This window comes from Vulpes lagopus, chromosome 21, assembly GCF_018345385.1.
Source record: "Vulpes lagopus strain Blue_001 chromosome 21, ASM1834538v1, whole genome shotgun sequence".
Lineage (NCBI taxonomy): Eukaryota > Metazoa > Chordata > Mammalia > Carnivora > Canidae > Vulpes > Vulpes lagopus.
Genome location: NC_054844.1, coordinates 43,770,800 through 43,783,648, shown reverse-complemented (window position 1 = coordinate 43,783,648; position 12,849 = coordinate 43,770,800). Strand labels below are relative to the sequence as shown.

General features: G+C 49.9%; 1 protein-coding gene across 1 annotated transcript; it reads right to left on the bottom strand.

Moving 5' to 3' along the window:
• Positions 1-5,532: 5,532 nt before the first annotated feature.
• Positions 5,533-7,837, bottom strand: MFSD5 (major facilitator superfamily domain containing 5). Its single transcript, XM_041735314.1, has 2 exons — positions 7,686-7,837; positions 5,533-7,147 (listed from the first exon to the last, which is right to left on the bottom strand). Exon 2 carries the CDS (start codon positions 7,127-7,129, stop codon positions 5,777-5,779), a length of 1,353 nt encoding a protein of 450 aa, XP_041591248.1. The 5' UTR covers positions 7,130-7,147; positions 7,686-7,837; the 3' UTR covers positions 5,533-5,776.
• Between the last annotated feature and the right edge of the window lie 5,012 nt (positions 7,838-12,849).

The following is a 12,849-nucleotide window of genomic DNA, read 5'->3' as shown; positions in this document are numbered from 1 at the left end:
TTCACCGTCTTTAATAGCTCACGTTTGTTAAGTACTACTCCAAACGTGCAGAATCGCTTGGCCCTCCACCAAAGAACTCATTTCTAAACTCTGGTCTTCCAATTCACTTTTTCCTGATGGCCTCTACTGAATAACTCGTCCTTATCTATCATCATCTGGCTTGCTTGCTTGCTTGAAAGTTTTATTCAAGTGATCTCTACACCCAAGGTGAGGCTTGAACCCAGGACCCCGAGATCAAGATTGGCATGTTCTTCCGACTGAGCCAGCCGTGCACCCCAATCATCGTCTTGATTCATCATCATCTTCGTCATCATCAACCTCTTTTAGGGGCTCGGAATCTAGCAGAGAAGACTATTCTAAAAAACAAAGATAAGGACATCACCAAAGAATCTCAGTGTTGACTAATAATACTAATGTTGGTGCAAAATTACGTTATAGGCATTACATACCTATCTCTATAGGGTGAGGGACCCAACAGAGGTCTTGTCTTCCTAAATGACCAGTGAATACATCAATTCTCACACTACTCATTTCTTCTTGTTTATACCTTAGCAATCAGTGCCTATTTACATGTATGTAGGGAGTGTTCTAGGCCTTTCTTCCTATGTATTTATTACATCTACTTGATTCTACACTCCTTGAGGGAGGGCAGAGAATTTATCCTTTTTTATTCCTCTTCTTCTTAAAGAGGTAGGAAGTTCCTTAAGTATTAAGATATTGATAATTATATTTTTTAAAGATTTTATTTATTTATTCATGATAGACTCACACACACAGAGGCAGAGACACAGGCAGAGGGAGAAGCAGGCTTCAGGCAGGGAGCCCGACGTGGGACTCGATCCCAGGACCCCAGGATCACTCCCCAAACCAACTGCTGAGCCACCCAGGTGTCCCTGATAAATATCTTAGATAAATATCTCAAGATATTGATAAATATCTGTGATAAATACTGACCAGTATGAACACGAGTCACAAAATTCAATCCCTCACCTGAAGCCCTAACCTATAGAGACAGCACAGGATGATGGAAAGAACTTAGAATTTGAGTATGGAGAGAGGAGGGGGATTCTAGTCCCAGTTCCATTTTATGTGTCTGGGAAATGGGGATAGTAACATTACTACTTCCCAGGGCTTCTGCCGGCCTCCAATAGAATAGCCTGGAAATGCTTTCCACAGGCTGTAACAATGTTTTGCAGCCACTAAAGAAGTATGTCTTGTATGTACTGACAAATAAAGATGTCAGGTGCATGAATGACTCTATTGTCTTCCCGAGGATTTTAATTGTTTTAACAGAAAACTGAGATACATTGTTATGTAAAAAAGTTGCAGATGAGCACGATTCAACACTTTGATTCAATTTTTAAAAAAGATTTATTTTAGAGAGAGAGAAAGAGCAAGCGCAGGAGCACACGAGCACATGAGAGCACAAGGGGAGCACATGGGAGCACGTGGCAGAGAGAGGCAGAGGAAGAGGGTCTTAAGCAGAGTCTGCACTAAGCATGGAGGCCAATATGGGGCTTGATCTCAGGACCCTGAGATCACAACCTGAGCTGAAACCAAGAGTCAGACACTTAACTGATTGTGCCACCCAGGTGCCCCCGATTCAATTTTTATTAAAAACAGAAACAGGGATGCCTGGGGGGCTCAGTGGTTGAGCGTCTGCCCTCAGCTCAGGGCATGACCCTGGAGGCCTGGGATCGAGTCCCACATCGGGCTCCCTGCGTGGAGCCTGCTTCTCCCTCTGCTCGTGTCTCTCATGAATAAATAATAAAATCTTAAAAAACAAACCAACTGGCACACCTGGCTGGTTCAATCAGTAGAGCATGGGACTGGTTCAATCAGTAGAGCATGGGACTCTTGATCTTGGGGTCATGAGTTTGGGCCCTATGTTGGGTATAGAGTTTACTAAAAAAAAAAAAAAAAAAAAAAAAAAAAAAAAACTAATATTAAATCTGTGGATTAGACTCCATTTATTTTTTTAAAGATTTATTTTTACTTATTTATCATAGACATAGAGAGAGAGAGAGAGAGGCAGAGACACAGGCAGAGGGAGAAGAAGGCTCCATGCCGGGAGCCCGACTCAGGACTTGATCCCGGGACTCCAGGGACTCCAGGATCACACCCTGGGCCAAAGGCAGGCGCAAAACCGCGGAGCCAACCAGGGATCCCCGACTCCAAACATTTAATAGTCGTATGTAGAGTGAGATTAAGGGAGCCTGGTTTTTTTTTTTTTTTTTTTTTGAGCCTGTTGTTTTTTTACACTTTTTATATAAATCGTATAATTTTTTTTTTAAGATTTTATTTATTTATCCATGAGAGACACACAGAGAGGCAAATACACAGGAAGAGGGAGAAGCAGGCTCCACGCAGGGAGCCCGATGTGGGACTTGATCCTGGGACTCTAGGATCATGCCCTGGGCTGAAGGCAGGCACTAAACTGCTGAGCCATGCAGGGATTCCTATTCTTTATATTAAACATATATTTCTGTATTTCATTCGATCATTTTACAATGAGTTCATATAACTTTATTGTATAAAAAACTGTAAAGCAAATGTGAAGTATTTTTATGGCATTAGATCTAATCCCAAGCATGACAAATTTTTGTTTTATAGTTCTATTCTGTGCTTCTGTGAGGAACCAGTGGCAAAAAATAATAATAAAAGGGACAGAGAACCACAGGGTTGGGGTGGGAGGAACAGTGATGGGGAGTAGAACCTCGACCTAGCCAAAGGGCTATGGCCATTAGCGGGGCATAGCCCCTCCTCTTCCTGAGCAGGGACTAAATTTCCAGGAAGAGATAGTCCTCCAGGTCTCAGAACCCAGCACCATCCTCATGACCCAACCCTCCTGCCTTCTTGTCCGCTGGCTCCTGGTTCCTCGGGATGTTTCTGCTCTCCTCAGGATCTCTTAAAAGTTCCAAATCAAATAATCATGCATCCAGCTGGATGGGAAGTCGGAGAATCAGGAGCCTCTTAGTGAAAGATGGTGGTGTGTATCAAGTCTGACACCACGCTGACCTTCCCACTTGAGGAAGAGGAAATGAGTTCAAGTGGAACATACTGACACCCTACTCAGCTGCTCACATACCCTGGAGTCGAATAGCTTGAGACTTCTATCTGGGCCAGGACCAAGGATAAACACTTCTGGGAATCACCCCACCACCAGGATGTGTTGGAAAGTTCTATACCCCATGACAGCCCCATCCATTCACTTTCGTGTTCTGATCTAGTTAGGCTCAGCTGGACTGAAAAAGTTTTATTTATTTTTTTTGAAAAAGTTTTAAAATAAAATATAAAAGCAAACACTTATGTGGTGCTTACACTGTGGGCCAAGTGGTGTTCTGAGCACTTAAATACAATAATGCTTTTAGTCCTCAACAGAGCCCTATGAGGTAGAGACTATATTATCATCCTTACTTCACAGATGAGGAAACTAAGGCACAAATTTGAACCCAGGAAGTCAGGCTCTGGTTCCCTGCTCTTAACCGGGTGCCGATACTGCCTCTTGGCAGAGCATCATAAGCGGTGTTTTGCAGGCAGTGTGCTCCTGGTGAATCAATCTCACCTTTGACCCATATAGGCAGATACGAAAATGTGGACCAGATGGCTAAGGCCAAACACTCCTGGTCTCTTGTGCTTGTGCCAGGACAGGGCTTGGGATGAGGGAGCAAAGCTAGAGGGGAAAAGGCAGGTCGGCAAAGACCCAGGGGACACAGGCAGTACATGTCACAGAAGGAGCACTAGGTAGGCAGCAAGGAGCCCAGTTTAGCTTTGGCTTTGCCTTTCACTTGCTTCATGCTCTTTATTAAAAAAAAAAAAAAAAAAAATCAGCACCTACTAGTACACTGCATGGCAAACAGTAGGTGCTTAATAAAAATATATTTAAGACTGAATGGACAATGTGCAAGATGCCTTGGAGCTCCTAACACCCTGTGCATCTGACAGGAGAGAGCTTCCCCACTCTTTATCTGCCACCAGCCCCTTTGGGGAAAGGTCAGCGGGGACAAAACTAAAGGAACACCATTGGTCTGTCTCTTCTTCCTATTTCGTTATCACTTACAAATGTGGGGCCCCCTCATGCTTCCATTAGTGAGTAATCACTGTCATCCCAAAAAACAAATCACTAACTAGGCTCTGGACTCTAGTCAAGACTCCCCAGATAGGCAGCTCTTGAAAAGCCAGGTGTGAGCTCACCCCTCTCCTTCCAGGTATTTACTGAGCACAGCCACGGGCAAAGCACCCACTATGGGTTATATATCGGGGACGCAGAGGCAGGAAGACAGCACTGGCTCCTGCCCTCAGACCACACTATAGAGAGAGATGGAAAGTCTACAAATAACTCTAAAATATGACTCGGTCCAGCTCAATGGGGCAGAAAAAGGAAGTGGAGTTTTGAAAGAGCCTCTCAGTCTCAAGATTGGGGGGGGGGGAGGAAAAGGTATCTTTTTCTGTACTTAACCTCAACTTCTATTCCCTGCAGTCTGGGTGGGGGAACTTTTTTTTTTTTCCTTTCTTCACCGAATAGGGACTTGAGCCCCCCGCCCATTCCTCCTCCTCCTCTGCCTCCCTGTCAGAACCGCATCCACGCTGCATTCCTGCAGCACCAGCTGATATTATCTCTCTGCACATGTTGAAACTCGCAGATTCCGGTACATCTTGCATCTTCCTGTCTGGAAGGTAGACTGGGACCTGGGGAAATAGTGTCAATCCCTTTCCAAAACGGGTGGATCCCCCATGCCAGCTCAAGCACATTCCAGGACATACCCTTGAGCCTACCCTCCCTTCATCCCCACCTTTCTTAAGACTGGCTCTCCTTCCCCTGAGAAGCCTGGGTTTTGGTGGGAGGAGGAAAGGGAGATAAAATCAGGTGAGGCAGGGAGGGGCCCACAGAACTGGTGTTCCCACTGGTACTGTTTCCTGCCCTGATGGCTTCCTCACCCTCATTCACGCTGGGTGGGGAAGAATCAGGTCCAGACAAAGTGTCCCAGTCCCTCAGCCATTCACTGTTCTCTCCCCTTGGTAGTCCTTCACTTAGGTTTCATGGAAGGATACAGGACACAGGACCTGGTGGGAGCACGTGGTGCGGGACAAACGGTTCCTTCTGCCACAGAGACAGAAGGCAGGTAGCATACGTGTGCTGAGCTGCAAGCTTGTTTCTGCAGGAAGGTTTCAGATTTGCCCCAAGGGGTGGTCACAGGGGCAACTCAAGCCCCTGGAATCTCTGTTCACCCCACCTGCTCCAGAGACTGTCTCACCCTGATTGTGGAGCACGGGTCTTGCTGGGCAACTGGAGAGGGTACCTGTCCCCAGGGCAACAAGATATAGAAGACCCAGGAGCCTCAGGCAGTCCCCACCCATTTCAGCAAAGGGGCAATGCCACAGCTCTCGGTTTGAACTGGAGACAGTCCTGGAGACTAGAACTACAAATGTCTTTTGCTAATAAGCCCACCTCCAGCCTCAAACTCTCCGGCTGCCCACTCACCAGAAACTACTGAGGTAGGTGCAGGTGAGGATGAGCAAATCCAATCAATGACCAGTTAAAAGTGTTTATTTTTAAATGGAAAGGGGAGAGGGAGTAACACAGAGGCAACTTGTGGCATCTTCTTTCCAGGCCATCACCCCCATGTACTCTCCAACCCAAAGCACTGGCAGGAGGGGCCCCAGGACAGGCTGAGGGCCCAGACAGTTGCAAAGTCTGTCACGGAGAGATCTGTATACCACCCCGGAGAGGTGGGATTCAAGAGTCCTTCCCAGTCCCCCTTGTCCTGGAACCGGGCTAGAGCTCAGGGGCATAGGGCTCCCCGGTGGGTGAGGGTACCCGCAGCTCAGCATTGTGCCTGACCACGGTGAAGAGTCCCACCACCGCCAGCAGAGCCATCACCATGACGGCAGAGCAGATGCTGAACATGTTCCGAGTGCCCGTTTTGTGATCACTGTCATGGAGAACGAGGAGCCCCAGGCAGGCCAGCAAGTGCAGGGGCACCCGGAACCAGTTGAGTACACCAGCTTGCTCTGTCTCGGGGATCACCTTTCTCCGCAGGAAGCTCATGCTGGGAAAGTACAGCCCACAGGCCAATTCGATAAGGAGAAAGGCTATGAAGGACTCCACTGGACTCTCCTGGCCTGGGCTGGTGGAGAAAGTCAACATGAAAAGGGAGAAGACAACGATGAGGACAGCAAGGGAGAGTAGGTGCATGGGCTGAAGGTGGTACCTCTTGGAGGTAGCAATGCGGTACAGGGAAGAGCCAAGCAGGCTGGCTGCCATGAAACTGGAGAAGACAATGCCCAGCGGAGCCCCATGTGGGTCCAGCACAGGCGTCCAGAGGAAGACAAAAATGAAGATGACGCTCTCAAACAGGGCTTGTATGGTGCCTAGCAGCAGCACGCGGCGGTCCGACAAGAGGCAGCGTAGGCCTCCAGCACAAGTCCTTGAGAAGGCACGCTGCCGATCATAGTTCTCTCCCCAGTTGTGAAGGGCCAAGGCCCCAGCCAGAGCCAAGAGAGGGATGGCAGCCACAAAGGGCGCCACGGGCCCCAGCCCCATCCAGCAGGCCACCGCTTCAGCTGCCACACCTGCCGCTACAGCCAGCACATGGTTCCAGAAGGCAGCTCGGGCAAAGGTAGCTGGGATCCACTCAGCAGGGAAGTCATGACGCTCCACGTGTTCATGGACGTACCAGGCCTCGAAGGCGGAGAAGAGCAGCGCTGTGGACAGCCCTCCGAGGGCTCGGCCCATCAGCAGCACAAAGTAATCCCAAGAGAGTTTGGTTAAGCAGCAGAGAGAGTAAGTGAGGGAGAAGAGGACACAGGACTTCTTGCGACCCAGCCAATCCACAAGGGAGGAGGCCACCAGTCCAAAAAGGACTGTGGAGGCAAGGCCGCAGACATAGAGGATGGCAATCTGCCCCTCCAGGAAGTGGTAATGCTGATAGAGTTTGTAGAGGTAGGGGGCCTGCAGCCAGTCAGCCGCCAGGGCCAGGAAGTAGACCTGATAGAAGTCCAGTTGAAACCGGAGGAAGGAGGGGTTGCTGCAGGCCCTTCCAGGGGGCTTAGCCCGGCATCTTGACAGCTCCAACCCCAGGCAGGAGGCCAGGAGGACCACAAAAGCAAGATAGGCAGTCACCAGCATGGCGGGCCCCCGGACGACCTGGGGGAGGAAGGGGGGGTGGGAGTTACATCCATTGCCCGGGTAGCACTGCCAAGGGGCGGGTGCCCACGCAGAAGCAGCTGCACCCCCCCCCCTGCCACCTGCACTTCCCCGCCGCTCAGCTCCACTCCCCCGGAGCTCGGAGCTCGGACCGGAGGGACCAGTTGGGTGGGTGGGAGGAGCGGCCCGCCAGGCCGGGTCTCCCGGGACACTGCGGGGCAGGGCGGGGCGAGGGGAGCAGGAGCATCCGCCCCACCCTTGCCCGGCGCAGCAAAGAGGGGGTCCCCTCGACACAGCGACCGCGGCCGCGCGGTGGAGGGGCTGCTGCCCTCGGCCAGCTCGGCCTCCGCAGGCGCGTCACCCCCCGCTCTCCGGCCGCCCCACTGGGCCCCCGAGCGTCCCGCCCGCGCCGGCCTCCAGAGCCGCTCCAGGGTCACGCGCGCGCACCCCGGGCCCGGCCCCCCCCGCGCCCCCGAGCCCCAGCCCCGCGCCCCCGCGCCGCCACGCCTGCTCGCGCCGCGCCCCAGCCGCGGCTCACCTGCTGCCCCGGGCTGCGGGGACGCCGCGGACGCGTCCGGCTCCAGGCCGCCCCGCCGCCCAGCCCGCTCGACGTCCGGCTCCGGCTCGGGCTCGGGTTCCAGCAGCGCGCCCGCCCCTCACAGCCCGCTTCCGGGAGCCGGGGAGGCCTCTGGCCGCCGCCATGATGGCCCCGTCACGTGACGGGGTGAGGCGCCCAGGCCCCGCCCCCGGCCCGCCCAGGCCCCGCCCCGCGCCCCAGGCCCCGCCCCCGGCTCCCCGAGGCAGCCGAGCAGGGCGGCGGCGGCGGCCGCTGGGCCTCCCCGGGGCCTTCCCGTGACAGCCGCTCCTCCACTCCCGGGTACCTGCGGCGCCGCCTCCAAATAAAGACCCACTTCCTCTCTCTCCTCCGTCACAGGGAGTGCCGCAGGCCTGCGGACGCGCGGGCTGCCCTCCGCGGGCCGGTCCCGCTGTAGCGCCCTGGGCCCCGACGAGGTGCGGCCCGGACACCTGAGGGAGGCGGTGTGGGCCAAGGACTTGGACTGCGGCCTGGGGACGCAGCCGGCCGAGGCCCCATCCCAGATCCGCCACTTAGTGTCCCAATTTCTTTGCCTGCTGTCAGGGGGGAGCAGTGCCCGAGGAAAAAGGGCGAAGGGTCCCCCCGGTCGCTGCATGCCCACCTCTCGCCCCTTACCAGCTGTGCTCCCCTGGAAAGGTTCTTTCCCTTGTGCTCCAGATTTAAGAGTGGCTCGACGGCTTCTCACCTCACTGAGCGTGGAAGCCCAGACCTTCGTGATGACCTAGAAACCCTCTGTGTCGGGTTCCTCTGCCACTTCTCTGACTTTATCTACAATTCTCCCTCCAGACTCTTTTTTTCTTTTCTTTTCTTTTTTTTTTTTTAAGATTTATTTATTTATTCTTGAGAGACACAGACTGAGAGAGAGGCAGAGACACAGGCAGAGGGAGAAGCAGGCTCCATGCAGGGAGCCCAGCATGGGACCGGATCCTGGATCCCCGGATCATGGCCTGAGCCAAAGGCAGGCGCCCAACCACTGAGCCACCCAGGCATCTCTCTCTCCAGACTCTTCCTACTCCATCTGTATTGGGGACCTCCAGGGCCTTTGCACACTGTGCCCTGCAAGGTTCTTCTCCCAAAGACCCACATGATTCCCTCCTTCAGCCCCTCGGGTTTCCTGTTCCAAGGTTGCCTTATCAGAGAGGCCTTCCCGGGCCATCCTGTTGAAAACAGCAACACGGCCACCTCCACTAGAGATCTACCTGCTGTCCTTCCAGCCTCATTCCCCTTTGCTGCCTTTTCTCCATAGCACTTAACACTATCTGGCACATTATGTATTTTATTTATTTATTATCTCTTCTCCCTAAAGATTTTTATCTATTTGTTCACTTATGTTTCCAGTACTTAAAACAGTTACTGGGGTGGGAAGTGGGGTGGGGGGAGGCACCTAGCTGGCTCAGTCAGAAGAGCATTTGCCTTTTGGTCTTGGGGGTGGGGTGGAAGTGGGAGTTCTAACCCCATGTTGGGTGTAGACATCACTAAAAAAAAGAAATAAAGTTGAAGAAAAAACCCCAACAGTTATTGGTAAGTAAAAAGCATTCAATAAACATTTGATGAAGAAATGAATAAATTAATCTAGATAAATTAGTCTAAAAAGTGCTGGCCCCTATTAGCTGGTAATTCTCATCAGTTATCTATATGCATCTAAGCTCTGTTTTAAGAATTCCTGGGTTAGGACAGCCCCAGTGGCTCAGCAGTTTAGTACTGCCTTCAGCCCAGGGCGTGATCCTGGAGACCCAGGATCAAGGCCCAAGATCAAGTCCCATATCGGGCTCCGTGCATGGAGCCTGCTTCTCCCTCTGCCTGTGTCTCTGCCTCTCTGTGTGTGTGTGTCTCTCATGAATAAATAAATAAAATCTTAAAAAAAAAAAAAAAAGAAAAAGAATTCCTGGGCTATCTGCTATAGATCAATTAACTGTCGCAACAACCCATAAAGTAGGTACTATTATTATCCTTGAGAGTTGGAAAGGTTATATAATATGCCCAGAGTCTCATGGTAAGAGGTAGAATTAGAACTGGGACCCAGATCTTTCCAGTTCGACTCTCATGTGGTTTCTGAGAAGATTAAATGAGTTTACTCATTTGCACAGGTGATTAATAAATGTTGGTTTCCTTTATACTAAAGCTTAGAAGGCAGAGGGATTACATCTTGAGAAATACTTTTTTTTTTAAGTAAGCTCCACACTGGGCGTGGAGCTTAACACAGGGCTTGAACTCACCACCCTGAGATCAAGGCCTGAGCTGAGTAAGATCAAGAGTCTGATGCTTAACTGACTGAGCCACCCAGACACTTGGAGGAATACTTTCTTGTAATAAAGTAAACAACCAAGATAACCTACAAGTTCCAGAGTTTATTCCCAACTGGCAAACTCCTACAGAGTAGAAAGGGGTAATGGTAATGGTTCCATGGTTCCCATGCATTCATCTAGAAACACAAAGATTAAAAACCATGTTTTCCCCAAGATAATTCAGTGAATGAGAGGATAAGCAACCCAAATACTCTCCATCCCAGTCCTGGACTAAAGCTTCTTCGAACTCATGACACCTGTTTCTTTCGGGGAGGAGGTCATCCTAAATGAAGGCAAGAGTGGGGCAGGATGGCCTTACATTCCTGGCCTCTTTTCCAGGAGGGAGGCCAATTTTCTCCCATTGTTGAGCTGCATTTTGCTCAGAAGCACTTGGCAAAGAGAGACTTACAGCAAGATTACATTATTTTGGATTTTTTTTTTTTTTTTTGTCTTTGGCCTATTGTGGGACCTATTAAAAATGTGTTTAGTCTTAAGTCTCCCCTGTCCCCTACAGAACTGTGAAGCACAGCTGGGAAACATCCTAACATGGGAAATGTGCCAGCAGAGGACTGGAAAGGATAAAAGGCAGCCTGTGAGCACAACCCATCTCTAGGACATGCTTCTAGTAGAGGGCAAGGAGGGCTGAGGTCTGTGTATTGGGGAGCCACAGGGGAAGTCCTGTTTTCAGGGAAGGTGGGAGAGTGCTCTGGGGATAACTAGGAACCCTGCTCACCAGAGGAGCATCATTTAAAACTTGTATTATGAAAGTGTTCAAACATACACAAGGGTAGAGAGCATAGTTCTACAAACCCCTATATAAATGTAATAATATTAATTTTGTCACTTTGTTCCTTCTACTCCTTTCAGTCCCTTTTTATTTGCCAAAACTTTTTAAAGTAAGTATGTCACTTCACTCCATACTTTGACATACATCTCTAGGAAATAAGGCCCTTTTCTTACATATCCCCAAAGCCATTTTACATCCAACAAAATCAATACTGATTTCTTGGCATTGTAAATAACCAGTCCATAATTAAAAGGCTCTAAAATGCTCTTTTTTATAATTGGGTTGTCCAAATCAGGAACCAAACAAGATCCACATGCTCCATATAATAGTTGTCCTTTAATTATTCTTTATTATTATCCCAACCCCCCCAGCCATTGACTAGTTGAAGAAGTTGGGTCAGATTTCCTTGAAAAGTTTCCACATTCTGAATGTGTCTTCCTATTTTCTCACTGTGTCATTTAAATTGTTCCTCCATCCCTGATATTTCCTTTTAAATGGAGGTTAGTTCTAGAAGTTTGATTTGAATCACATTCAGGTTTTTTGTGTGTTTATTCCTTATTGTTTGGCAAGAGTCTTTCTTGGTGATGCTGAGTGCTTCAGATTATATCACATCAGGATGTACGAAGTGAGTGGTTGTGCCCCTTTCAGTGGTGGTAAGATTCATCAGTGGGGTCAGGTGGTGACAGCTTGATTCCTCCATTGTAAAGTTCCCCATCAACCATCATCTTTGGTTTCCTCCATTCATGATTCTCCCTTTGATTAATTATTTCACTAAGAGTTGCAAATGGTTTTTCTAATTCCATATTCCTTCCACATTAGCTGGAATTCTGCCGTAAATGAGACGTTCTCTCCACCACTTAGACCTATTTGGCTACCCTGGAATATAGTTTATATAGGACAAGCAGCATAAATACTTAATTCTTTTTTTTTTTCCCCAAAGATCTTTTTTTAAAAGTAATCTCTACACCCAGTGCGGGGCTTGAACATACAAGCCCAAGACCAAGAGTTGCATGCTCCACTGACTGAGCCAGCCAGATGCCCCAGTTCTTTTGCTTTTTAATTGCTAATATTCAGAATAAGAAGTTGGAAGAAAGGCAGCCCGGGTGGCTCAGCGGTTTAGCGCCACCTTCAGCCCAGGGCCTGATCCTGGAGACCCAGAATCCAGAGTCCCATGTTGGGCTCCCTGCGTGGAGCCTGCTTCTCCCTCTGCCTGTGTCTCTGCCTTTCTCTCCGTCTCTCATGAATAAATAAATAAAATCTTAAAAAGAAGAAGAAGAAGAAGAAGAAGAAGAAGAAGAAGAAGAAGAAGAAGAAGAAGAAGAAGAAGAAGAAGAAGAAGAAGAAGAAAGAAGCACCATTTTTAAAACGTCTGAGCTGGGCAGCCCCTGTGGTGCAGCGGTTTAGTGCTGCCTGCAGCCTGGGGTGTGATCCTGGAGGCCCAGGATCGAGTCCCACGTCGGGCTCCCTGCATGGAGCCTGCTTCTCTCTCTGCCTGTGTCTCTGCCTCTCTCTCTCTCTGTGTGTGTGTGTGTCTCTATGAATAAATAAATAAAAATCTTTAAAAATAAAAATAAAAAAATAAAACGTTTGAGCTTAGACCTAAGTAGGGATGGACGGCCTGGATCATGGATGGGGAAAGGAAGGACTATTCTGGTAGCTGTGTCCAGCCCTTGCTCACATCAGTGCTTGGGGCATGTGGGGACAGACAGATATTGGAGGACTCACTGTCCTGAATCTCGTGTAGCAGTGAGATGGGCATGACACAGGCATGGTGTGCGGGTACGTCTAGGACCCCCAGAGAGAGAGAGAAAGCCAGATATGGGGAGGCAAGGGAGAGATGAGAAGTGAAAGAAAAACAGCTAGATGCAGAAGACAGGGGGAGACAAGGACAAAAAGGAAAATAGAAATGAAAGAGATGGGGCAGCCCGGATGGCCCAGTGGTTTGGCGCTGCCTTCGGCCCAGGGCGTGATCCTGGGGTCCCCGGGGTCGAGTCCCGTGCCCTGCAGGGAGCCTGCTTCTCCCTCTGCCCCTCTC